General features: G+C 31.2%; 2 protein-coding genes across 2 annotated transcripts in view; one reads left to right on the top strand and one right to left on the bottom strand.

The window, feature by feature from the left end:
* Positions 1-467: 467 nt before the first annotated feature.
* Positions 468-27,140, top strand: part of jub (LIM domain-containing protein jub) — a gene marked incomplete in the record, with an annotated part of 40,399 nt that continues 13,726 nt past the window's right edge. Inside the window, 2 exon segments of the mRNA XM_081992960.1 lie at positions 468-897; positions 13,952-14,094. Of these exon segments, the coding sequence (XP_081849086.1) occupies positions 586-897; positions 13,952-14,094 (455 nt within the window).
* Positions 24,119-25,727, bottom strand: LOC145738093 (uncharacterized). The gene is made up of 2 exons (XM_081992959.1): positions 24,290-25,727; positions 24,119-24,233 (listed from the first exon to the last, which is right to left on the bottom strand). The coding sequence occupies exons 1-2, from the start codon at positions 25,725-25,727 to the stop codon at positions 24,190-24,192; spliced, it is 1,482 nt and encodes a 493-aa protein (XP_081849085.1). The 3' UTR covers positions 24,119-24,189.

Below are 27,140 nucleotides of genomic sequence, written 5' to 3' on the forward strand. Positions count from 1 at the left end.
TTAGTTTGAAAAACTGTCAAAAATAGTAGAAAAGTGTCACGTGACCTTCAGAAACTGTCAAAATAATGGAAAAGCGTCACGAGCCCATGAAAACTGTCAAAATGACATGAAAGTGTCACGTGACTTTAGAAAACTGTCAAGAATGGAAGAAAAGCGTTACGTGACCTTAAAAGTTGTTAAAAATGAAAGAAAAGTGTCACGTGACCTTAAGAAACCTTTAAAATTGTAAAAAAGCGTCACGTGACCTGAAAAAATTGTCAAAAATGGAACATAAATGTCACGTGACTATAAAAATTGACAAAAATGAAAGAAAAATGTCACGTGATCTTAAGGAACCCATGAAATTGTGAAAAGCGTCACGTTTTTTTTTGTCCTCACTTTGTTTACATGGCGTATCCTTTCCATCCGCCATTCTCCCAACGAGTTCATTGATCGAACGTTCCCCGTCAACTGTCACTCTTGTGTCGCTGTCAATGTGTCAACTGTCACCGAGAGGTTATTGTTTACATGTTTTTCCCCACGGAAATAGTTATTCCATCAATTTTCCGGTTTTTTTTTCAGCAAAAATCACCGTAGAATGCCAAAATGAACCGTCCGGACGACGACCAGTTTAGTTTGATCGAAAAACAGGTGGACAATCTGTCGCTAACCGGCCCAAATTACGGCAAAATCACTCAAACAAAGCAAAGAGGATACGGACAAGAGGAGAACGACGTGTACGTGCAGGTGATTGGGGCAAACAGCGCCCCATTGTACGAAAACGTGCCCAGCAAAGCCCAACCGCAGAGCCCCACGATCGACAAATCGTACAGTTTGTACGAGAATGTACAGAAAACGACGGGGGCGCAGCCCGGGCCCCAAGTACCCTCCAACTATCAGCAACACTACCATTACAAGGTAAGTTATTTGGATTGTTTATAATTAAACTCGCTTAAGCGCTTGCTTGCAGGGGTTTTGTGCCTGACTGTCTTTCCGAGTCGAGTTTGTGTCAATTTACACTTTGACACCACTTTTCTCCCTGACTGTACCTGATTTTTTAGTGCTTTTTATGTCATTAGATGGGAAATTTAGTGAGGATTCCAAAAATGTGCTTAAAACTGTAATTTTCCAATTCCAAGTGGGTTTTACAAGTGATTTTTTACCTGACTGTCCTTTCAAACTGTGTTTTTATCAATTTAAACTTTGACACCAGTTTTCTCTCTGACTGTACCTGATTTTTTAGTGCTTTTTATGTCATTAGATGGGAAATTTAGTGAGGATTCCAAAAATGTGCTTAAAACTGTAATTTTCCAATTCCAAGTGGGTTTTATGAGTGATTTTTTACCTGACTGTCCTTTCAAACTGAGTTTCTGTCAATTTAAACTTTGACACTTCCTTTCTCTCTGACTGTACCTGAGTTTTCTGTGTTTTTTATGTCATTAGATAGGAAATTTAGTGAGGATTCCAAAAATGTGCTTAAAACTGTCATTTTCTCATTCCAAGTAGGTTTTATAAGTGATTTTATGTCTGACTGTCCTTTCAAACTGTGTTTCTGTCAATTTGCACATAGACACTCCTTTTCTCTCTGACTGTACTTGATTTTTTTATGTTTTTTATGTCATTTGGTAGGAAATTTAATGAGGATTCCAAAAATGTGCTTAAAACTGTCATTTTCCCATTCCAAGTGGGTTTTACAAGCAATTTTGTCCCTGACTGTCCTTTCAAATTGTTGTTCTGTCAATTTACACTTTGACACTCCTTTTCTCTCTGACTGTACCTGATTTTTTTGTATTTTTTATGTCATTTGATAGGAAATTTAGTGAGGATTCCAAAAATGTGCTTAAAACTGTCATTTTCCCATTCCAAGTGGGTTTTACAAGCAATTTTGTCCCTGACTGTCCTTTCAAATTGTTGTTCTGTCAATTTACACTTTGACACTGCTTTTCTTTCTGACTGTACCTGATTTTTTAGTGTTTTTTATGTCATTTGATAGGAAATTTAGTGAGGATTCCAAAAATGTGCTTAAAACTGTCATTTTCTCATTCCAAGTGGGTTTTATGAGTGATTTTTTACCTGACTGTCCTTTCAAACTTTGACACCACTTTTCTCTCTGACTGTACCTGATTTTTTAGTGTTTTTTATGTCATTTGATAGGAAATTTAGTGAGGATTCCAAAAATGTGCTTAAAACTGTAATTTTCCAATTCCAAGTGGGTTTTATGAGTGATTTTTTACCTGACTGTCCTTTCAAACTGAGTTTCTGTCAATTTAAACTTTGACACTTCCTTTCTCTCTGACTGTACCTGAGTTTTCTGTGTTTTTTATGTCATTAGATAGGAAATTTAGTGAGGATTCCAAAAATGTGCTTAAAACTGTCATTTTCTCATTCCAAGTAGGTTTTATAAGTGATTTTATGTCTGACTGTCCTTTCAAACTGTGTTTCTGTCAATTTGCACATAGACACTCCTTTTCTCTCTGACTGTACTTGATTTTTTTATGTTTTTTATGTCATTTGGTAGGAAATTTAATGAGGATTCCAAAAATGTGCTTAAAACTGTCATTTTCCCATTCCAAGTGGGTTTTACAAGCAATTTTGTCCCTGACTGTCCTTTCAAATTGTTGTTCTGTCAATTTACACTTTGACACTCCTTTTCTCTCTGACTGTACCTGATTTTTTTGTATTTTTTATGTCATTTGATAGGAAATTTAGTGAGGATTCCAAAAATGTGCTTAAAACTGTCATTTTCCCATTCCAAGTGGGTTTTACAAGCAATTTTGTCCCTGACTGTCCTTTCAAATTGTTGTTCTGTCAATTTACACTTTGACACTGCTTTTCTTTCTGACTGTACCTGATTTTTTAGTGTTTTTTATGTCATTTGATAGGAAATTTAGTGAGGATTCCAAAAATGTGCTTAAAACTGTCATTTTCTCATTCCAAGTGGGTTTTATGAGTGATTTTTTACCTGACTGTCCTTTCAAACTTTGACACCACTTTTCTCTCTGACTGTACCTGATTTTTTAGTGTTTTTTATGTCATTTGATAGGAAATTTAGTGAGGATTCCAAAAATGTGCTTAAAACTGTCATTTTCCCATTCCAAGTGGGTTTTACAAGCAATTTTGTATCGGACTGTCCTTTCAAACTGTGTTTCTGTCAATTTACACTTTGACAGCACTTTTCTCTGTGACTGTACCTGAGTTTTCTGTGTTTTTTTATGTCATTAGATGGGAAATTTAGTGAGGAATCCAAAAATGTGCTTCAAACTGTAATTTTCCCATTCAAAGTGGGTTTTACGAGTGATTTTTTACCTGACTGTCCTTTCAAACTGTGTTTCTGTCAATTTACACTTTGACACTGCTTTTCTCCCTGACTGTACCTGATTTTTTAGTGTTTTTTATGTCATTTGATAGGAAATTTAATGAGGATTCCAAAAATGTGCTTAAAACTGTAATTTTCCCATTCTGAGTGGGTTTTACAAGTGATTTTGTCCCTGACTGTCCTTTCAAACTGTGTTTCTGTCAATTTGCACTTTGACACTGCTTTTCTCCGTGACTGTACCTGATTTTTCTGTGTTTTTTATGTCATTTGATAGGAAATTTAGTGAGGATTCCAAAAATGTGCTTAAAACTGTCATTTTCTCATTCCAAGTGGGTTTTACAAGTGATTTTGTACCTGACTGTCCTTTCAAACTGCGTTTCTGCCAATTTAAACTTTGACACTGCTTTTCTCCGTGACTGTACCTGATTTTTTTGTATTTTTTATGTCATTTGATAGGAAATTTAATGAGGATTCCAAAAATGTGCTTCAAACTGTAATTTTCCCATTCAAAGTGGGTTTTACGAGTGATTTTTTACCTGACTGTCCTTTCAAACTGTGTTTCTGTCAATTTACACTTTGACACTGCTTTTCTCCCTGACTGTACCTGATTTTTTAGTGTTTTTTATGTCATTTGATAGGAAATTTAATGAGGATTCCAAAAATGTGCTTAAAACTGTAATTTTCCCATTCTGAGTGGGTTTTACAAGTGATTTTGTCCCTGACTGTCCTTTCAAACTGTGTTTCTGTCAATTTGCACTTTGACACCGCTTTTCTCTCTGACTGTACCTGAGTTTTCTGTGTTTTTTATGTCATTTGATAGGAAATTTAGTGAGGATTCCAAAAATGTGCTTAAAACTGTCATTTTCTCATTCCAAGTGGGTTTTACAAGCAATTTTGTCCCTGACTGTCCTTTCAAATTGTTGTTCTGTCAATTTACACTTTGACACTCCTTTTCTCTCTGACTGTACCTGATTTTTTTGTATTTTTTATGTCATTTGATAGGAAATTTAGTGAGGATTCCAAAAATGTGCTTAAAACTGTCATTTTCCCATTCCAAGTGGGTTTTACAAGCAATTTTGTCCCTGACTGTCCTTTCAAATTGTTACTTTAGTGTTTTTTATGTCATTTGATAGGAAATTTAGTGAGGATTCCAAAAATGTGCTTAAAACTGTCATTTTCTCATTCCAAGTGGGTTTTATGAGTGATTTTTTACCTGACTGTCCTTTCAAACTTTGACACCACTTTTCTCTCTGACTGTACCTGATTTTTTAGTGTTTTTTATGTCATTTGATAGGAAATTTAGTGAGGATTCCAAAAATGTGCTTAAAACTGTCATTTTCCCATTCCAAGTGGGTTTTACAAGCAATTTTGTATCGGACTGTCCTTTCAAACTGTGTTTCTGTCAATTTACACTTTGACAGCACTTTTCTCTGTGACTGTACCTGAGTTTTCTGTGTTTTTTTATGTCATTAGATGGGAAATTTAGTGAGGAATCCAAAAATGTGCTTCAAACTGTAATTTTCCCATTCAAAGTGGGTTTTACGAGTGATTTTTTACCTGACTGTCCTTTCAAACTGTGTTTCTGTCAATTTACACTTTGACACTGCTTTTCTCCCTGACTGTACCTGATTTTTTAGTGTTTTTTATGTCATTTGATAGGAAATTTAATGAGGATTCCAAAAATGTGCTTAAAACTGTAATTTTCCCATTCTGAGTGGGTTTTACAAGTGATTTTGTCCCTGACTGTCCTTTCAAACTGTGTTTCTGTCAATTTAAACTTTGACACCACTTTTCTCTCTGACTGTACCTGAGTTTTCTGTGTTTTTTATGTCATTTGATAGGAAATTTAGTGAGGATTCCAAAAATGTGCTTAAAACTGTCATTTTCCCATTCCAAGTGGGTTTTACAAGCAATTTTGTCCCTGACTGTCCTTTCAAAGTGTGTTTCTGTCAATTTGCTCTTTGACACTCCTTTTCTCTCTGACTGTACCTGATTTTTTTGTATTTTTTATGTCATTTGATAGGAAATTTAGTGAGGATTCCAAAAATGTGCTTAAAACTGTAATTTTCCAATTCCAAGTGGGTTTTATGAGTGATTTTTTACCTGACTGTCCTTTCAAACTGTGTTTCTGTCAATTTAAATTTTGACACTGCTTTTCTTTCTGACTGTACCTGAGTTTTCTGTATTTTTTATGTCATTAGAAAGGAAATTTAGTGTGGATTCCAAAAATGTGCTTAAAACTGTCATTTTCCCATTCCAAGTGGGTTTTACAAGCGATTTTGTTTCTGACTGTCTTTTCAAACTGCGTTTCTGTCAATTTAAACTTTGACACCACTTTTCTCTCTGACTGTACCTGAGTTTTCTGTGTTTTTTATGTCATTTGATAGGAAATTTAGTGAGGATTCCAAAAATGTGCTTAAAACTGTCATTTTCTCATTCCAAGTGGGTTTTACAAGTGATTTTGTACCTGACTGTCCTTTCAAACTGCGTTTCTGCCAATTTAAACTTTGACACCACTTTTCTCTCTGACTGTACCTGAGTTTTCTGTGTTTTTTATGTCATTTGATAGGAAATTTAGTGAGGATTCCAAAAATGTGCTTAAAACTGTCATTTTCCCATTCCAAGTGGGTTTTACAAGCGATTTTTTACCTGACTGTCCTTTCAAACTGTGTTTCTGTCAATTTACACTTTGACACTGCTTTTCTCCCTGACTGTACCTGATTTTTTAGTGTTTTTTATGTCATTTGATAGGAAATTTAATGAGGATTCCAAAAATGTGCTTAAAACTGTAATTTTCCCATTCTGAGTGGGTTTTACAAGTGATTTTGTCCCTGACTGTCCTTTCAAACTGTGTTTCTGTCAATTTAAACTTTGACACCACTTTTCTCTCTGACTGTACCTGAGTTTTCTGTGTTTTTTATGTCATTTGATAGGAAATTTAGTGAGGATTCCAAAAATGTGCTTAAAACTGTCATTTTCCCATTCCAAGTGGGTTTTACAAGCAATTTTGTCCCTGACTGTCCTTTCAAAGTGTGTTTCTGTCAATTTGCTCTTTGACACTCCTTTTCTCTCTGACTGTACCTGATTTTTTTGTATTTTTTATGTCATTTGATAGGAAATTTAGTGAGGATTCCAAAAATGTGCTTAAAACTGTAATTTTCCAATTCCAAGTGGGTTTTATGAGTGATTTTTTACCTGACTGTCCTTTCAAACTGTGTTTCTGTCAATTTAAATTTTGACACTGCTTTTCTTTCTGACTGTACCTGAGTTTTCTGTGTTTTTTATGTCATTTGATAGGAAATTTAGTGAGGATTCCAAAAATGTGCTTAAAACTGTCATTTTCCCATTCCAAGTGGGTTTTACAAGCGATTTTGATTCTGACTGTCTTTTCAAACTGCGTTTCTGTCAATTTAAACTTTGACACCACTTTTCTCTCTGACTGTACCTGAGTTTTCTGTGTTTTTTATGTCATTTGATAGGAAATTTAGTGAGGATTCCAAAAATGTGCTTAAAACTGTCATTTTCCCATTCCAAGTGGGTTTTACAAGCGATTTTGATTCTGACTGTCTTTTCAAACTGCGTTTCTGTCAATTTAAACTTTGACACCACTTTTCTCTCTGACTGTACCTGAGTTTTCTGTGTTTTTTATGTCATTTGATAGGAAATTTAGTGAGGATTCCAAAAATGTGCTTAAAACTGTCATTTTCCCATTCCAAGTGGGTTTTACAAGCGATTTTGATTCTGACTGTCTTTTCAAACTGCGTTTCTGTCAATTTAAACTTTGACACCACTTTTCTCTCTGACTGTACCTGAGTTTTCTGTGTTTTTTATGTCATTTGATAGGAAATTTAGTGAGGATTCCAAAAATGTGCTTAAAACTGTCATTTTCTCATTCCAAGTGGGTTTTACAAGTGATTTTGTACCTGACTGTCCTTTCAAACTGCGTTTCTGCCAATTTAAACTTTGACACTGCTTTTCTCCGTGACTGTACCTGATTTTTTAGTGTTTTTTATGTCATTTGATAGGAAATTTAGTGAGGATTCCAAAAATGTACTTAAAACTGTCATTTTGCCATTCCTAGTGGGTTTTACAAGCAATTTTGTCCCTGACTGTCCTTTCAAACTGTGTTTCTGTCAATTTAAATTTTGACATCACTTTTCTCCCTGACTGTACTTGATTTTTTTGTGTTTTTATGTCATTTGATAGGAAATTTAGTGAGGATTCCAAAAATGTGCTTAAAACTGTCATTTTCCCATTCCAAGTGGGTTTTACAAGCAATTTTGTCCCTGACTGTCCTTTCAAACTGTGTTTCTGTCAATTTGCACTTTGACACTCCTTTTCTCTCTGACTGTACCTGATTTTTTAGTGTTTTTTATGTCATTTGATAGGAAATTTAGTGAGGATTCTAAAAATGTGCTTAAAACTGTCATTTTCCCATTCCAAGTGGGTTTTACAAGCAATTTTGTCCCTGACTGTCCTTTCAAACTGTGTTTCTGTCAATTTGCACTTTGACACTCCTTTTCTCTCTGACTGTACCTGATTTTTTAGTGTTTTTTATGTCATTTGATAGGAAATTTAGTGAGGATTCTAAAAATGTGCTTAAAACTGTCATTTTCCCATTCCAAGTAGGTTTTATAAGTGATTTTATGTCTGACTGTCCTTTCAAACTGTGTTTCTGTCAATTTGCACTTTGACAGTGTTTCTGTTAATTTAAACTTCAACACCACTTTTCTCCCTGACTGTACCTGATTTTTTAGTGTTTTTTATGTCATTAGATAGGAAATTTAATGAGGATTTCAAAAATGTGCTTAAAACTGTCATTTTCTCATTCCAAGTGGGTTTTACAAGCAATTTTGTCCCTGACTGTCCTTTCAAACTGTGTTTTTATCAATTTACACTTTGACACTGCTTTTCTTTCTGACTGTACCTGATTTTTTAGTGTTTTTTATGTCATTTGATAGGAAATTTAATGAGGATTTCAAAAATGTGCTTAAAACTGTCATTTTCCCATTCCAAGTGGGTTTTACAAGCAATTTTGTCCCTGACTGTCCTTTCAAACTGTGTTTTTATCAATTTACACTTTGACACTGCTTTTCTTTCTGACTGTACCTGATTTTTTAGTGTTTTTTATGTCATTTGATAGGAAATTTAATGAGGATTTCAAAAATGTGCTTAAAACTGTCATTTTCTCATTCCAAGTGGGTTTTACAAGCAATTTTGTCCCTGACTGTCCTTTCAAACTGTGTTTTTATCAATTTACACTTTGACACTGCTTTTCTTTCTGACTGTACCTGATTTTTTAGTGTTTTTTATGTCATTTGATAGGAAATTTAATGAGGATTTCAAAAATGTGCTTAAAACTGTCATTTTCCCATTCCAAGTGGGTTTTACAAGTGATTTTTTACCTGACTGTCCTTTCAAACTTTGACACCACTTTTCTCTCTGACTGTACTTGAGTTTTCTGTGTTTTTTATGTCATTTGATAGGAAATTTAATGAGGATTTCAAAAATGTACTTAAAACTGTCATTTTGCCATTCCTAGTGGGTTTTACAAGCAATTTTGTCCCTGACTGTCCTTTCAAACTGTGTTTCTGTCAATTTAAATTTTGACATCACTTTTCTCCCTGACTGTACTTGATTTTTTTGTGTTTTTTATGTCATTTGATAGGAAATTTAGTGAGGATTCCAAAAATGTGCTTAAAACTGTCATTTTCCCATTCCAAGTGGGTTTTACAAGCAATTTTGTCCCTGACTGTCCTTTCAAACTGTGTTTCTGTCAATTTGCACTTTGACACTCCTTTTCTCTCTGACTGTACCTGATTTTTTAGTGTTTTTTATGTCATTTGATAGGAAATTTAATGAGGATTCCAAAAATGTGCTTAAAACTGTAATTTTCCCATTCTGAGTGGGTTTTACAAGTGATTTTGTCCCTGACTGTCCTTTCAAACTGTGTTTCTGTCAATTTAAACTTTGACACCACTTTTCTCTCTGACTGTACCTGAGTTTTCTGTGTTTTTTATGTCATTTGATAGGAAATTTAGTGAGGATTCCAAAAATGTGCTTAAAACTGTCATTTTCCCATTCCAAGTGGGTTTTACAAGCAATTTTGTCCCTGACTGTCCTTTCAAAGTGTGTTTCTGTCAATTTGCTCTTTGACACTCCTTTTCTCTCTGACTGTACCTGATTTTTTAGTGTTTTTTATGTCATTTGATAGGAAATTTAATGAGGATTCCAAAAATGTGCTTAAAACTGTAATTTTCCCATTCTGAGTGGGTTTTACAAGTGATTTTGTCCCTGACTGTCCTTTCAAACTGTGTTTCTGTCAATTTAAACTTTGACACCACTTTTCTCTCTGACTGTACCTGAGTTTTCTGTGTTTTTTATGTCATTTGATAGGAAATTTAGTGAGGATTCCAAAAATGTGCTTAAAACTGTCATTTTCCCATTCCAAGTGGGTTTTACAAGCGATTTTTTACCTGACTGTCCTTTCAAACTGTGTTTCTGTCAATTTACACTTTGACACTGCTTTTCTCCCTGACTGTACCTGATTTTTTAGTGTTTTTTATGTCATTTGATAGGAAATTTAATGAGGATTCCAAAAATGTGCTTAAAACTGTAATTTTCCCATTCTGAGTGGGTTTTACAAGTGATTTTGTCCCTGACTGTCCTTTCAAACTGTGTTTCTGTCAATTTAAACTTTGACACCACTTTTCTCTCTGACTGTACCTGAGTTTTCTGTGTTTTTTATGTCATTTGATAGGAAATTTAGTGAGGATTCCAAAAATGTGCTTAAAACTGTCATTTTCCCATTCCAAGTGGGTTTTACAAGCAATTTTGTCCCTGACTGTCCTTTCAAAGTGTGTTTCTGTCAATTTGCTCTTTGACACTCCTTTTCTCTCTGACTGTACCTGATTTTTTTGTATTTTTTATGTCATTTGATAGGAAATTTAGTGAGGATTCCAAAAATGTGCTTAAAACTGTAATTTTCCAATTCCAAGTGGGTTTTATGAGTGATTTTTTACCTGACTGTCCTTTCAAACTGTGTTTCTGTCAATTTAAATTTTGACACTGCTTTTCTTTCTGACTGTACCTGAGTTTTCTGTGTTTTTTATGTCATTTGATAGGAAATTTAGTGAGGATTCCAAAAATGTGCTTAAAACTGTCATTTTCCCATTCCAAGTGGGTTTTACAAGCGATTTTGATTCTGACTGTCTTTTCAAACTGCGTTTCTGTCAATTTAAACTTTGACACCACTTTTCTCTCTGACTGTACCTGAGTTTTCTGTGTTTTTTATGTCATTTGATAGGAAATTTAGTGAGGATTCCAAAAATGTGCTTAAAACTGTCATTTTCCCATTCCAAGTGGGTTTTACAAGCGATTTTGATTCTGACTGTCTTTTCAAACTGCGTTTCTGTCAATTTAAACTTTGACACCACTTTTCTCTCTGACTGTACCTGAGTTTTCTGTGTTTTTTATGTCATTTGATAGGAAATTTAGTGAGGATTCCAAAAATGTGCTTAAAACTGTCATTTTCCCATTCCAAGTGGGTTTTACAAGCGATTTTGATTCTGACTGTCTTTTCAAACTGCGTTTCTGTCAATTTAAACTTTGACACCACTTTTCTCTCTGACTGTACCTGAGTTTTCTGTGTTTTTTATGTCATTTGATAGGAAATTTAGTGAGGATTCCAAAAATGTGCTTAAAACTGTCATTTTCTCATTCCAAGTGGGTTTTACAAGTGATTTTGTACCTGACTGTCCTTTCAAACTGCGTTTCTGCCAATTTAAACTTTGACACTGCTTTTCTCCGTGACTGTACCTGATTTTTTAGTGTTTTTTATGTCATTTGATAGGAAATTTAGTGAGGATTCCAAAAATGTACTTAAAACTGTCATTTTGCCATTCCTAGTGGGTTTTACAAGCAATTTTGTCCCTGACTGTCCTTTCAAACTGTGTTTCTGTCAATTTAAATTTTGACATCACTTTTCTCCCTGACTGTACTTGATTTTTTTGTGTTTTTTATGTCATTTGATAGGAAATTTAGTGAGGATTCCAAAAATGTGCTTAAAACTGTCATTTTCCCATTCCAAGTGGGTTTTACAAGCAATTTTGTCCCTGACTGTCCTTTCAAACTGTGTTTCTGTCAATTTGCACTTTGACACTCCTTTTCTCTCTGACTGTACCTGATTTTTTAGTGTTTTTTATGTCATTTGATAGGAAATTTAGTGAGGATTCTAAAAATGTGCTTAAAACTGTCATTTTCCCATTCCAAGTGGGTTTTACAAGCAATTTTGTCCCTGACTGTCCTTTCAAACTGTGTTTCTGTCAATTTGCACTTTGACACTCCTTTTCTCTCTGACTGTACCTGATTTTTTAGTGTTTTTTATGTCATTTGATAGGAAATTTAGTGAGGATTTCAAAAATGTGCTTAAAACTGTCATTTTCCCATTCCAAGTGGGTTTTACAAGCAATTTTGTCCCTGACTGTCCTTTCAAACTGCGTTTCTGTCAATTTACACTTTGACACCACTTTTCTCTCTGACTGTACCTGATTTTTTAGTGTTTTTTATGTCATTTGATAGGAAATTTAGTGAGGATTCCAAAAATGTGCTTAAAACTGTCATTTTCCCATTCCAAGTGGGTTTTACAAGCAATTTTGTCCCTGACTGTCCTTTCAAACTGCGTTTCTGTCAATTTACACTTTGACACCACTTTTCTCTCTGACTGTACCTGATTTTTTTGTATTTTTTATGTCATTTGATAGGAAATTTAATGAGGATTCCAAAAATGTGCTTAAAACTGTAATTTTCCCATTCCAAGTGGGTTTTATGAGTGATTTTGTCTCTGACTGTCCTTTCAAACTGTGTTTCTGTCAATTTACACTTTGACACCACTTTTCTCTCTGACTGTACCTGATTTTTTAGTGTTTTTTATGTCATTTGATAGGAAATTTAGTGAGGATTCCAAAAATGTGCTTAAAACTGTCATTTTCCCATTCCAAGTGGGTTTTACAAGTGATTTTGTCCCTGACTGTCCTTTCAAACTGTGTTTCTGTCAATTTAAACTTTGACACCACTTTTCTCTCTGACTGTACCTGATTTGTTTGTGGTTTTTATGTCATTTGATAGGAAATTTAGTGTGGATTCCAAAAATGTGCTTAAAAGTGTCATTTTTCCATTCCAAGTGGGTTTTATGAGTGATTTTGTCCCTGACTGTCCTTTCAAATTGTGTTTCTGTCAATTTGCACTTTGACACCACTTTTCTCTCTGACTGTACCTGATTTTTTTGTATTTTTTATGTCATTTGATAGGAAATTTAGTGTGGATTCCAAAAATGTGCTTAAAAGTGTCATTTTTCCATTCCAAGTGGGTTTTATGAGTGATTTTGTCTCTGACTGTCCTTTCAAACTGTGTTTCTGTCAATTTACACTTTGACACCACTTTTCTCTCTGACTGTACCTGATTTGTTTGTGGTTTTTATGTCATTTGATAGGAAATTTAGTGTGGATTCCAAAAATGTGCTTAAAACTGTAATTTTCCCATTCCAAGTGGGTTTTATGAGTGATTTTGTCTCTGACTGTCCTTTCAAATTGTGTTTCTGTCAATTTAAATTTTGACACTGCTTTTCTTTCTGACTGTACCTGATTTTTTAGTGTTTTTTATGTCATTTGATAGGAAATTTAGTGTGGATTCCAAAAATGTGCTTAAAACTGTCATTTTTCCATTTCAAGTGGGTTTTACAAGCGATTTTGTCTCTGACTGTCCTTTCAAACTGCGTTTCTGTCAATTTAAACTTTGACACTGCTTTTCTCCGTGACTGTATCTGATTTTTTTGTATTTTTTATGTCATTAGATAGGAAATTTAATGAGGATTCCAAAAATGTGCTTAAAACTGTCATTTTCCCATTCCAAGTGAGTTTTACAAGTGATTTTGTCCCTGACTGTCCTTTCAAACTGTGTTTTTATCAATTTACACTTTGACACTGCTTTTCTTTCTGACTGTACCTGATTTTTTAGTGTTTTTTATGTCATTTGATAGGAAATTTAATGAGGATTCCAAAAATGTGCTTAAAACTGTAATTTTCTTATTCCAAGTGGGTTTTACAAGCAATTTTGTCCCTGACTGTCCTTTCAAACTGTGTTTCTGTCAATTTGCACTTTGACACTGCTTTTCTCCGTGACTGTACCTGATTTTTTTGTATTTTTTATGTCATTTGACAGGAAATTTAGTGAGGATTCCAAAAATGTACTTAAAACTGTCATTTTTCCATTCCAAGTGGGTTTTACAAACGATTTTGTCCCTGACTGTCCTTTCAAACTGTGTTTTTATCAATTTACACTTTGACACTGCTTTTCTCCCTGACTGTACTTGATTTTTTTGTGTTTTTTATGTCATTTGATAGGAAATTTAGTGAGGATTCCAAAAATGTGCTTAAAACTGTCATTTTCCCATTCCAAGTGGGTTTTACAAACGATTTTGTCCCAGACTGTCCTTTCAAACTTTGACACAGTTTTTTTCACCAAACCGACGTCTGTCAAAAAATGACAGTTGTCAAACTGCGTCTTTTATTTCTTTGAAAGTGACAGTTTCTTTTGAAATTTGACAGTCGCGTCAAAAAAGTGACAGTAACTAATTTTTTTCTGTTTTTTTGACGCAAGACGCCGCCGTACGCTGCGATTGGTCGGACGGCAGCGCCCTCTCGCGATTCCGAACTGTTGGACGAACTGAACGGCAGCGATTACGTGTGCATGACCGGAAATGTTGCGCAGTTTCACACCACTTCCGCCAAAAGCTATGACAGGTAAGTGACAGGCGCACGTGATAAATGTCAAATGTGAAAAAAAGACTGTCAACTGTCAAAAAAACAAAAAAAAAAAATGGAAGAGACATAGGAAGTGTTCAATGAACGAAAAAACGATAATGTCAAATGTCAAAATTGCATTCAAAATGTCAAAAAAATTAAAACCACTTTTTAGCTGTCAATTTGACATTTCTGACGTTGGCATTAGAGTCACGTGACTAGTTTTAGTTTCATTCAATTCCCCGACCCCAAATTAGTGGAAAACCAGTATAAACTCGATTGTTTTGACAGTGCTGTCATTTGACACTTGATGACAGGTCGAAATGTCAAAAAGTCGAGTTTATACTCGTTTCCCACTAATTTGGGGTTGGGGAATTCGGAAAAAGTTAAATCACTCTTGAAAAATTGCTTCTTCATTCAATAAACGCCATTAAAACAGTTTTTTAGCTGTCAATTTAACGTTTCTCACGTTGGCATTAGAGTTTCGCGCTTAATTTTAGTTCCATCAAATTCCTCGTCCCCAAATTAACAGAAAACCAGTATAAACTCGATTTTTTTGACAAACCTGTCATTTGACACAAAATGACAGGTCGAAATGTCAAAATTTAATTTTCTTCAATTTCTTCGCAATTTTGACAGTTTTTCATAGTCACGTGATATTTCCCCATCGTTTTGACAGTCCCTGATTGTCACGTGACATTTCTCAGCCATTTTGACAGTTTCCGAGGATTACGTTACGCTTTTTTGGCATTTTGACAGTTTTTCAAGGTCACGTGACGTTTTTCAGTAATTTTGTTACATTTTTTCTTTATTTTGACAGTTTTTTAACGTCAAGTGACATTTATTCGTCAATTTGACAATTCGTGACATTTTTTGACAGTTTTCAAGGTCACATGGCAATTATTGTCATTTTGACAGTTTTTCAAGGTCACATGACACTTTTATTGTTTTTTCAAGGCCACGTGACACTTTTTGTCATTTCTATTGTTTTTTTCAAGGTCACGTGACATTTTTTGATATTTTGACAGTTTTCCAAGGTCACGTGACGTTTTTCAGTAATTTTGTTACATTTTTTCTTTATTTTGACAGTTTTTTAACGTCAAGTGATATTTATTCGTCAATTTGACAATTCTTGACATTTTTTGACAGTTTTCAAGGTCACATGGCAATTTTTGTCATTTTGACAGTTTTTCAAGGTCACATGACACTTTTATTGTTTTTTTCAAGGCCACGTGACACTTTTTACTATTTTGACAAGTCACGTGACACTTTATCATTTTTATTGTTTTTTTTCAAGGTCACATTCGTCATTTTGACAGTTTTCAAGGTCACGTGACACTTTTTGTCATTTTTATAGTTTTCGAAAGACCACGTGACGACATTTCCCGCCATTTTGACAATTCCTAATGGTCACATGACGTTTTTTTTGGCATTTTGACAGTTTCTCAACGTCACGTGACATTTTTCTGTCGTTTTGACAAGTTTTCAAGGCCACGTGACATTCCTTGACCATTTTTCACTTTTAATCAATTTATTGTCATTTCTTTGTCATTTTGACAGTGTCTAAGGTGACATGATGTTTTTCCATTATTTTGACAGTTTTTTGAAGTCATTTCTTTGTTATTTTGACACTTTGAGAAAAAAGTGAAAAATTCTTGACAGTTTTGATAAATATTTTTTTAAAAAATCATTATTTTTTTTTAAAACTGAGTTTATTTAAAACGTAAAATTGCGAAAAGATTTAAGAAAAATCATCAAACTGTCAAAAAAAAAAAAAAAAAATTATCAAACTGTCAAGAAAAAAATAAAAATTCTTGACAGTTTTGATAAATATTTTTTTAATATAAAATATTTTTTTTATAAAAACTGAGGTTATTTAAAAACGTATTATTGTGAAAAAATTCAAAGAAATCATCAAACTGTCAAGAAAAAAAAAATTTATAAAACTGTCAAGAAAAAAATTAATATTCTTGACAGCTTGATGAATATTTTTTTTACAAAAATTTAGGATTCAAAAATCAGGGGTTGTTTATATATGATTCGCAGTTTAAATTCCAAGATATTCACCAAATTGTCAAGAAAAAAGTGAAAAATTTTTGACAGTTTTGATAAATATTTTTTAAAAGTATTTTTTTAAAGTTGTAAAATTGCAAAAAGATTTAAAAAAAATCATCAAACTGTCAAGAAAAAATAAAAGAAGATTTATCAAACTGTCAAGAAAAAAATAAAACTTCTTGACAGTTTGATGAATATTTTTTTTTACAAAAAATTTAAGATTCAAAAATCTACGGTTGTTTAAATATGATTCGCAGTTTATATTCCAAAATATTCACGAAACTGTCAAGAAAAAAGTGAAAAATTCTTGACAGTTTTGATAAATGTTTTTTTAGTAAAAAATATTTTTTTTATAAAAACTGAGGTTATTTAAAAACGTAAAATTGTGAAAAAATTAAAAGAAATCATCAAACTGTCAAGAAAAAAAAATTATAAAACTGTCAAGAAAAAAATAAATTTTCTTGACAGTTTGATGAATATTTTTTTTTACAAAAAAATTAGGATTCAAAAATCTGGGGTTGTTTAAATATGATTCGCAGTTTAAATTCCAAAATATTCACGAAACTGTCAAGAAAAAAGTGAAAAATTCTTGACAGTTTTGATAAATACTTTTTTAAAAAATTATTATTTTTTTTTGAATTGAGTTTATTTAGAGTTGTAAAATTGGAAAAAGATTTGAAAAAAAATCATCAAACTGTCAAGAAAAAAAAAAAAATTCTTGACAGTCTTGATAAATATTTTTTTAATAAGAATTATATATTTTTTTTAAAACTGAGGTTATTTAATTACGTAAAATTGTGAAAAAATTAAAAGAAATCATCAAACTGTCAAGAAAAAAGAAAAAAAAAATTATCAAACTGTCAAGAAAAAAATTAAAATTCTTGACAGTTTGATGAATATTTTATTTTTACAAAAAATTTAGGATTCAAAAATCTGGGGTTGTTTAAATATGATTGCAGTTTAAATTCCAAAATATTCACCAAACTGTCAAGAAAAAAGTGAAATATTCTTGACAGTTTTGATAAATATTTTTTTTATAAAAACTGAGGTTATTTAAAGATGTAAAATTGCGAAAAGATTTAAAAAAATCATCAAACTGTCAAGAAAAAATAAAAAAAGAATTTATCAAACTGTCAAGAAAAAAATAAAAATTCTTGACAGTTTGAAGAATATTTTTTTTTTACAAAAAAATTAGGATTTAAAAATCTGAGGTTGCTTAAATATGTTTCGCAGTTTAAATTCCAAAATATTTACCAAACTGTCAAGAAAAAAGTGAAAAATTCTTGACAGTTTTGATAAATATTTTTTTAATAAAAATTATAATTTTTTTTTAAAACTGAGGTTATTTAAATTTGTAAAATTGGAAAAACATTATCAAACTGTCAAGATAAAAATTAAAATTCTTGACAGTTTGATGAATATTTTATTTTTACAAAAAATTTAGGATTCAAAAATCTGGGGTTGTTTAAATATGATTCGCAGTTTAAATTCTAAAATATTCACCAAATTGTCAAGAAAAAAGTGAAAAATTCTTGACAGTCTTGATAAATATTTTTTTAATAAGAATTATATATTTTTTTTAAAACTGAGGTTATTTAATTACGTAAAATTGTGAAAAAATTATAAGAAATCATCAAACTGTCAAGAAAAAAAAAATTATAAAACTGTCAAGAAAAAAATAAAAATTCTTGACAGTTTGATGAATATTTTTTTCTTAACAAAAAATTTAGGATTTAAAAATCTGGGGTTGTTTAAATATGATTCGCAGTTTAAATTCTAAAATATTCACCAAATTGTCAAGAAAAAAGTGAAATATTCTTGACAGTTTAGATAAATATTTTTTTTATAAAAACTGAGGTTATTTAAAGATGTAAAATTGCGAAAAGATTTTAAAAAAAATCATCAAACTGTCAAGAAAAAATAAAAGAAAATGTATCAAACTGTCAAGAAAAAAATAAAACTTCTTGACAGTTTGATGAATATTTTGTTTTTACAAAAAATTTAGGATTCAAAAATCTGGTGTTGTTTAAATATGATTCGCAGTTTAAATTCTAAAATATTCACGAAACTGTCAAGAAAAAAGTGAAATATTCTTGACAGTTTAGATAAATATTTTTTTTATAAAAACTGAGGTTAATTAAAGATGTAAAATTACGTCAAGAAAAAAAAAATTATAAAACTGTCAAGAAAAAAATAAATTTTCTTGACAGTTTGAAGAATATTTTTTTTTACAAAAAAATTAGGATTCAAAAATCTGGGGTTGTTTAAATATGATTCGCAGTTTAAATTCTAAAATATTCACCAAATTGTCAAGAAAAAAGTGAAAAATTTTTGACAGTTTTGATAAATATTTTTTAAAAGTATTTTTTTAAAGTTGTAAAATTGCAAAAAGATTTTAAAAAAATCATCAAACTGTCAAGAAAAAATAAAAAAAGAATTTATCAAACTGTCAAGAAAAAAATAAAAATTCTTGACAGTTTGATGAATATTTTGTTTTTACAAAAAATTTAGGATTCAAAAATCTGGGGTTGTTTAAATATGATTCGCAGTTTAAATTCTAAAATATTCACCAAATTGTCAAGAAAAAAGTGAAAAATTCTTGACAGTTTTGATAAATGTTTTTTTAATAAAAATTATTTTTTTTATAAAAACTGAGGTTATTTAAAGATGTAAAATTGCGAAAAGATTTAAAAAAATCATCAAACTGTCAAGAAAAAATAAAAAAAGAATTTATCAAACTGTCAAGAAAAAAATAAAAATTCTTGACAGTTTGATGAATATTTTTTTTTACAAAAATTTAGGATTCAAAAATCTGGGGTTGTTTAAATATGATTCACAGTTTAAATTCCAAAATATTCACCAAACTGTCAAGAATAAAGTGAAAAATTCTTGACAGTTTTGATAAATACTTTTTTAAAAAATTACTATTTTTTTTAAATTGAGTTTATTTAGAGTTGTAAAATTGGAAAAAGATTTAAAAAAAAATCATCAAACTGTCAAGAAAAAATAAAAAAAGAATTTATCAAACTGTCAAGAAAAAAATAAAAATTCTTGACAGTTTGATGAATATTTTTTTTTTTTACAAAAAATTTAGGATTTGCAAATCTGGGGTTGTTTAAATATGATTCGCAGTTTAAATTCCAAAATATTCACCAAACTGTCAAGAAAAAAGTGAAAAATTTTTGACAGTTTTGATAAATATTTTTTAAAAGTATTTTTTTAAAGTTGTAAAATTGCAAAAAGATTTAAAAATAATCATCAAACTGTCAAGAAAAAATAAAAGAAAATTTATCAAACTGTCAAGAAAAAAATAAAACTTCTTGACAGTTTGATGAATATTTTTTTTTACAAAAAATTTAGGATTCAAAAATCTAGGGTTGTTTAAATATGATTCGCAGTTTAAATTCCAAAATATTCACCAAACTGTCAAGAATAAAGTGAAAAATTCTTGACAGTTTTGATAAATACTTTTTTAAAAAATTACTATTTTTTTTAAATTAAGTTTATTTAGAGTTGTAAAATTGGAAAAAGATTTAAAAAAAAATCATCAAACTGTCAAGAAAAAATAAAAAAAGAATTTATCAAACTGTCAAGAAAAAAATAAAAATTCTTGACAGTTTGATGAATATTTTGTTTTTACAAAAAATTTAGGATTCAAAAATCTGGGGTTGTTTAAATATGATTCGCAGTTTAAATTCCAAAATATTCACGAAACTGTCAAGAAAAAAGTGAAATATTCTTGACAGTTTAGATAAATATTTTTTTTATAAAAACTGAGGTTATTTAAAGATGTAAAATTGCGAAAAGATTTAAAAAAATCATCAAACTGTCAAGAAAAAATAAAAAAAGAATTTATCAAACTGTCTAGAAAAAAATTAAAATTCTTGACAGTTTGATGAATATTTTGTTTTTACAAAAAATTTAGGATTCAAAAATCTGGTGTTGTTTAAATATGATTCGCAGTTTAAATTCCAAAATATTCACGAAACTGTCAAGAAAAAAGTGAAAAATTCTTGACAGTTTTGATAAATGTTTTTTTAGTAAAAAATATTTTTTTTATAAAAACTGAGGTTATTTAAAAACGTAAAATTGTGAAAAAATTAAAAGAAATCATCAAACTGTCAAGAAAAAAGAAAAAAAATTTATCAAACTGTCAAGAAAAAAATAAAAATTCTTGACAGTTTGATGAGTATTTTTTTTTACAAAAATTTAGGATTTAAAAATCTGGGATTGTTTAAATATGATTGCAGTTTAAATTCCAAAATATTCACCAAATTGTCAAGAAAAAAGTGAAAAATTCTTGACAGTTTTGATAAATGTTTTTTTAATAAAAATAATTTTTTTTATAAAAACCGTGCTTATTTAAAAACGTATTATTGTGAAAAAATTAAAAGAAATCATCAAACTGTCAAGAAAAAAAAAATTATCAAACTGTCAAGAAAAAAATAAAAATTCTTGACAGTTTGATGAATATTTTTTTTTTTACAAAAAATTTAGGATTTGCAAATCTGGGGTTGTTTAAATATGATTTGCAGTTTAAATTCCAAAATATTCACCCAATTGTCAAGAAAAAAGTGAAAAATTCTTGACAGTTTTGATAAATACTTTTTTAAAAAGTTACTATTTTTTTTAAATTGAGTTTATTTAGAGTTGTAAAATTGGAAAAAGATTTAAAAAAAAATCATCAAACTGTCAAGAAAAAAAAAAAAAAAAAAATTCTTGACAGTTTGATGAATATTTTGTTTTTACAAAAAATTTAGGATTCAAAAATCTGGGGTTGTTTAAATATAATTTGCAGTTTAAATTCCAAAATATTCACCAAATTGTCAAGAAAAAAGTGAAATATTCTTGACAGTTTTGATAAATACTTTTTTAAAAAATTATTATTTTTTTTTTTAAACTGAGTTTATTTAGAGTTGTAAAATTGTAAAAAGATTTAAAAAAAAACAACAAACTGTCAAGAAAAAAAAAATAAAAATTTATCAAACTGTCAAGAAAAAATAAAAAAAGAATTTATCAAACTGTCAAGAAAAAAATAAAAATTCTTGACAGTTTGATGAATATTTTTTTTTACAAAAAATTTAGGAATTAAAAATCTGGGGTTGTTTAAATATGATTCGCAGTTTAAATTCTAAAATATTCACCAAATTGTCAAGAAAAAAGTGAAAAATTCTTGACAGTCTTGATAAATATTTTTTTAATAAGAATTATATATTTTTTTTAAAACTGAGGTTATTTAATTACGTAAAATTGTGAAAAAATTATAAGAAATCATCAAACTGTCAAGAAAAAAAAAATTATAAAACTGTCAAGAAAAAAATAAAAATTCTTGACAGTTTGATGAATATTTTTTTCTTAACAAAAAATTTAGGATTTAAAAATCTGGGGTTGTTTAAATATGATTCGCAGTTTAAATTCTAAAATATTCACCAAATTGTCAAGAAAAAAGTGAAATATTCTTGACAGTTTAGATAAATATTTTTTTTATAAAAACTGAGGTTATTTAAAGATGTAAAATTGCGAAAAGATTTTAAAAAAAATCATCAAACTGTCAAGAAAAAATAAAAGAAAATGTATCAAACTGTCAAGAAAAAAATAAAACTTCTTGACAGTTTGATGAATATTTTGTTTTTACAAAAAATTTAGGATTCAAAAATCTGGTGTTGTTTAAATATGATTCGCAGTTTAAATTCTAAAATATTCACGAAACTGTCAAGAAAAAAGTGAAATATTCTTGACAGTTTAGATAAATATTTTTTTTATAAAAACTGAGGTTAATTAAAGATGTAAAATTACGTCAAGAAAAAAAAAATTATAAAACTGTCAAGAAAAAAATAAATTTTCTTGACAGTTTGAAGAATATTTTTTTTTACAAAAAAATTAGGATTCAAAAATCTGGGGTTGTTTAAATATGATTCGCAGTTTAAATTCTAAAATATTCACCAAATTGTCAAGAAAAAAGTGAAAAATTTTTGACAGTTTTGATAAATATTTTTTAAAAGTATTTTTTTAAAGTTGTAAAATTGCAAAAAGATTTTAAAAAAATCATCAAACTGTCAAGAAAAAATAAAAAAAGAATTTATCAAACTGTCAAGAAAAAAATAAAAATTCTTGACAGTTTGATGAATATTTTGTTTTTACAAAAAATTTAGGATTCAAAAATCTGGGGTTGTTTAAATATGATTCGCAGTTTAAATTCTAAAATATTCACCAAATTGTCAAGAAAAAAGTGAAAAATTCTTGACAGTTTTGATAAATGTTTTTTTAATAAAAATTATTTTTTTTATAAAAACTGAGGTTATTTAAAGATGTAAAATTGCGAAAAGATTTAAAAAAATCATCAAACTGTCAAGAAAAAATAAAAAAAGAATTTATCAAACTGTCAAGAAAAAAATAAAAATTCTTGACAGTTTGATGAATATTTTTTTTTACAAAAATTTAGGATTCAAAAATCTGGGGTTGTTTAAATATGATTCACAGTTTAAATTCCAAAATATTCACCAAACTGTCAAGAATAAAGTGAAAAATTCTTGACAGTTTTGATAAATACTTTTTTAAAAAATTACTATTTTTTTTAAATTGAGTTTATTTAGAGTTGTAAAATTGGAAAAAGATTTAAAAAAAAATCATCAAACTGTCAAGAAAAAATAAAAAAAGAATAATAATAATAATAATTGTCTTTATTTAGCACAAGGCTATAAGGAAAAACAAGTACAGGTATCAGTAAACTTAAAACTACGGTACTATAAATTATAGAATAAAAAATAAAAGAGTAAAATATCAGTCGGGTATAGTAAAACAGATTAAAATTTTGAAGACAATACATAATTTCGAATCAATTTTTTAAAAACATTCAAATCTTTGCAGTCCTTAAGAGTACCAGGCAGCATATTAAAATCGAGCAAGCCTCCATACAGTACAGAATTGTGCATGTGACTAGAATGACACTTCTCTATTAATGCAAAATTTGAGCAATGCCTTGTACTGTAGGTGTGAATATCGCTGAAAACCTTAATCCTGTCACAAATGTAAGAAGGCAACAGATTGTTTCTTAATTTAAAAGCAAATATATGGACGCTAAACACAATTTTTTGTTTGACTGACAAAAAGTTTAAAACATTGAGCATTGTTGCAGTAGGGGTATACCTATTGCACTTTAAAATCGTTCGCATTGCTCGATTTTGCACAACCTGAATCTGTTCGATCTTAAAAGATGGCAAGTTGTACAACAGACAAGAGCAGAATTCCAGATGTGGGGCAGCTATGCTATTATATAACAATAATCTGGTACCGAGTGACAATTGACCCCCCACTCTGGCAATAAAACTAACTTTCTTTGCAAATTTGCGTGTGACGCAATCAGCATGGGCGTGGAAGTCCAAACACGAATCAAATAAAACACCCAAATACTTGATCTGGTGAGCGCGCTCAACTCTCTGGCTGTTAATGGTTATGTTCAAATGTTCAAAATTCACTTGGCTCAAGTGAGCCTTTTTGCCAAATACACAAAACCTTGTCTTTGAAGCATTAACACAAAGCTTATTGATACACAACCACTTAAACAGCTTCCCTAGTTCACAATTTATAGTGTTCTGCATAAAGTCCAGATTCTTCCCAGCCAAATAAAGCATGGTGTCATCGGCAAATAGTTCAATTTTACATTCATTTACACAACTAACAATATCATTGACATACAATAAAAATAATAGAGGACCCAATACGGTCCCCTGAGGAACACCATGCGGAACCTCCAGAGAATCAGATGTACATTCTTTAAATTTAACCATTTGATGCCTACCAGTCAAGTACGATTCGAACCAACTCAAAACCATATCCTTCACGCCCATGCCGCTCAGCTTGCGCAACAACAGCCCCCTATCAATCGTTTCAAATGCTCTTCTAAAGTCCAAAAAGACTGCAAGGACAAAATTACCGTTATCTATTTCTTTTTTAAAAATGTCACACAAATTCACAACCACAGACTCACACGAGTGACGTTCACGGAAACCAGACTGATTGACCGCCAAAAGACTGTTGACATCACAGTGCTCTTGTAACTGTTTTTTCACCGCCAGTTCTAGCACCTTTTCGTAAACCGGAACTGTATTGATAGGTCTAAATTCATTATAAAGGGTCGTACCTGAAACTTTTGGCACAGGAATGACAGTTGATTTCTTCCATCTTTCAGGAAATATACCATTACATAACGAGGTGTTTATTATGTCCAACAAACGATTGCCAGCCACACAACAGACATCACACAGGACCTTCCTCGATATTCCACTTTCGCCCCCTCCGACATTTTTCATATCGGCTAAAATATTCTTCATATCTTTCATAGTCAGTTGTTTAAATTTGCCAAAATGAACAGATACCTTAGGGACAGTCAGAAAAATCCGTTCGGGTGGTAAGTATTTAGGAATGCCATCTATAACGTCGTCAATACTAGTAATAAAGAATTGATTAAATTTTTGGGCCGCTATAAATCCATCAGTTATTGTTAGATTCTCAAATTTGATCTCATCAGGTGTTGTGAGCTGTTTACCGGGCAATAGCAATTTTAGTTTCTTCCACATTACAATAGAATTTTTGTTATTGTCATCAATCATTTCCTTAAAATATCGTTCCTTTTCATGTTTTATTTGTGTCACTATATAATTTCTCATTCTTTTGTACTCCGCCCAAGCATCTTCACCTCCCTGTCCAACCGCTCTAATATACAAATTATCTCTAATTTGCATATTTTCTCTCACACTCTCTGTTATCCACTCTTTATTCAAATAATTTGGTTTAAAAACGTAATCTTTTTTAGGGCACATGCTATTTAATATCGATTCCATATCGTCAACAAAATTATTCGCAAGTACATTCACATCTCCACTTTCATTCATCCATGGCACACCAAAAAAGTAGTCATGCAATACATTTATGTTATAATTCTTCATTGAACGATAACGCTTTATTATATTCGGAACCTTATTTAATTCTCGATCAAGACAAACGGACAATATAGAGTGGTCACTAATCTTTGGTGTTTGATGAACATTAAATGGAAGATTCTTGTCATTGGTAATTATATAATCAATCAATGTCTGGCTCCTATCAGTCACCCGCGTGGGAACGTCAACAATTTGGGAGAATCCATTTAAATACACATCCGATATTAACTTTTCACCATAAAAAGATGGTTTTGTCAAATCAAAGTTAAAGTCTCCCACAATTATATTGACTCCCCCAAACACACTCAAGTCCTCCAGATATTCTCTAAAGAACTGAACAAATCTAGCATTCTCGGTCTGTGGCGGATGATACAAAACTGTAAAAAGGTATCTTATCCTAAACATACAAATCTCGACAGACAACATCCACACAAAATTATCAACACACTGTACTGTTTTAACCTTATACGTAATATCACTCCTCACCAACATCAAGACTCCCCCAGTTCTCCTGTTAGTCGTCACACACTGTTCCATGCGATAACCGTCGATGTTCAATTCGACTTGCTCCACATCCGCACACACATGGGTTTCCGACAAACACAACAACATGGGCCTCCAGTCATTCAACAGCATCATTATATTGTCTTTATTATTTAAGTAACCCTGACAATTAACATATAAAACACTGGATGTTAGGGCTATATTTACATCTAATTGCTATTGGAGAAATTTGTTTTTCCGGGATTTTTCGATGCGCTTAAAGGTTTCGCAATTTGCGTGATCCCATACTACATGATCAGTCTTCAAATTCATCTTATACTTCTCATTAGATGCAATGCAGTTTGTACATTTGACGGAAACTCCCTGGCAATCTTTGATGTCGTGCTCACCGTTACATTTAGCACAGGTCTTTTTGTCCCTACATTCCTTCTGGAAGTGTCCATATTTATTACAATTATAGCATCGGATAATACCATAATCGTTGTAAACCCAGTAACGACCCCAGCCCAAGTTCAATTTTTGATTCTCAATCAGCGAGTTATAAGTAACAGAATCGGCTTCCACAATTAAATTAAATTTCCTGTTCAACAACTGCGTTCTTCTAAGAATCTTTATTTTAAAGTTTTTGTTGTTTACTCGAAGGTCATTCTGTTTAGCAACTCTTTCTATAATTTGTTCTTCTGTAGACTCATACTGATCCTCATGAATACCGACAACTTTAATTCTATGCTCCCGTGTTTTTGGCCTATCTACTTGATAGTCACTTCCAAGTTTTGTCTGAATCTCCGATTGGACTGCAGAGATCTCTCTTTCATTTCCACACGTAAGCACCAGCCCCCCATCTCTTGTTGGACGTCCCATTGAGACGCCAATGCCCAGCTCTTCCGGATTGACTCTGTCCTGCAAATCCTTTTTTACCTGTTTCACATCTTTTTGCTGGCCCTTTTGTTTAACCAATAGGACCTTGCTGTTATTGGATGATTTAGCCGCAGTCGAAGCATACGTAGGCAGGACCGAGTGAGCGACAGTAGGGTTTATAATCTGCGATTTCTTTAACTCAGCTATTTGTACTTTAAGGGATTGATTCTCAGTTACGAGTTTGTCCACTTTATCGTTTAGCTCATTTGTGGTTTTCAGCAGCAAACTTAAAGTACGATGTATGCCTTCAATGAGACTCTGATCAATACCATCTTCAACCCTGCTCCGCTTTCTCGGTCTCGGACAACTCAGGGGATCATCACTGCATCGTCCACACTTCCAGGTCAATCTTCTCATATGAAACCCTCTCAGATCTACATTTTCGCATTTGCCATGATAGTAGTTTTTACACTCCACACATTGAACAATGCTCTTTGCATCTTCAAACAGTGCTTTACATTTAAAACAATTCATTCCACCAGGATCATCTCCGTCCGCACTCTCCATCACTACGGACTCGCTGACCGCCTTATCACGGCCGGGCAATACCGATGCCTATCTTATCTGTTTTTATATAAACACACAAATTGATTCAGTTTCTATTGTTCACACTTATTTACTGAGTTACCG

This window comes from Ips typographus, linkage group LG15, assembly GCF_016097725.1.
Source record: "Ips typographus isolate SLU linkage group LG15, UJ_Ityp_2.0, whole genome shotgun sequence".
In the NCBI taxonomy this organism is placed as follows: domain Eukaryota; kingdom Metazoa; phylum Arthropoda; class Insecta; order Coleoptera; family Curculionidae; genus Ips; species Ips typographus.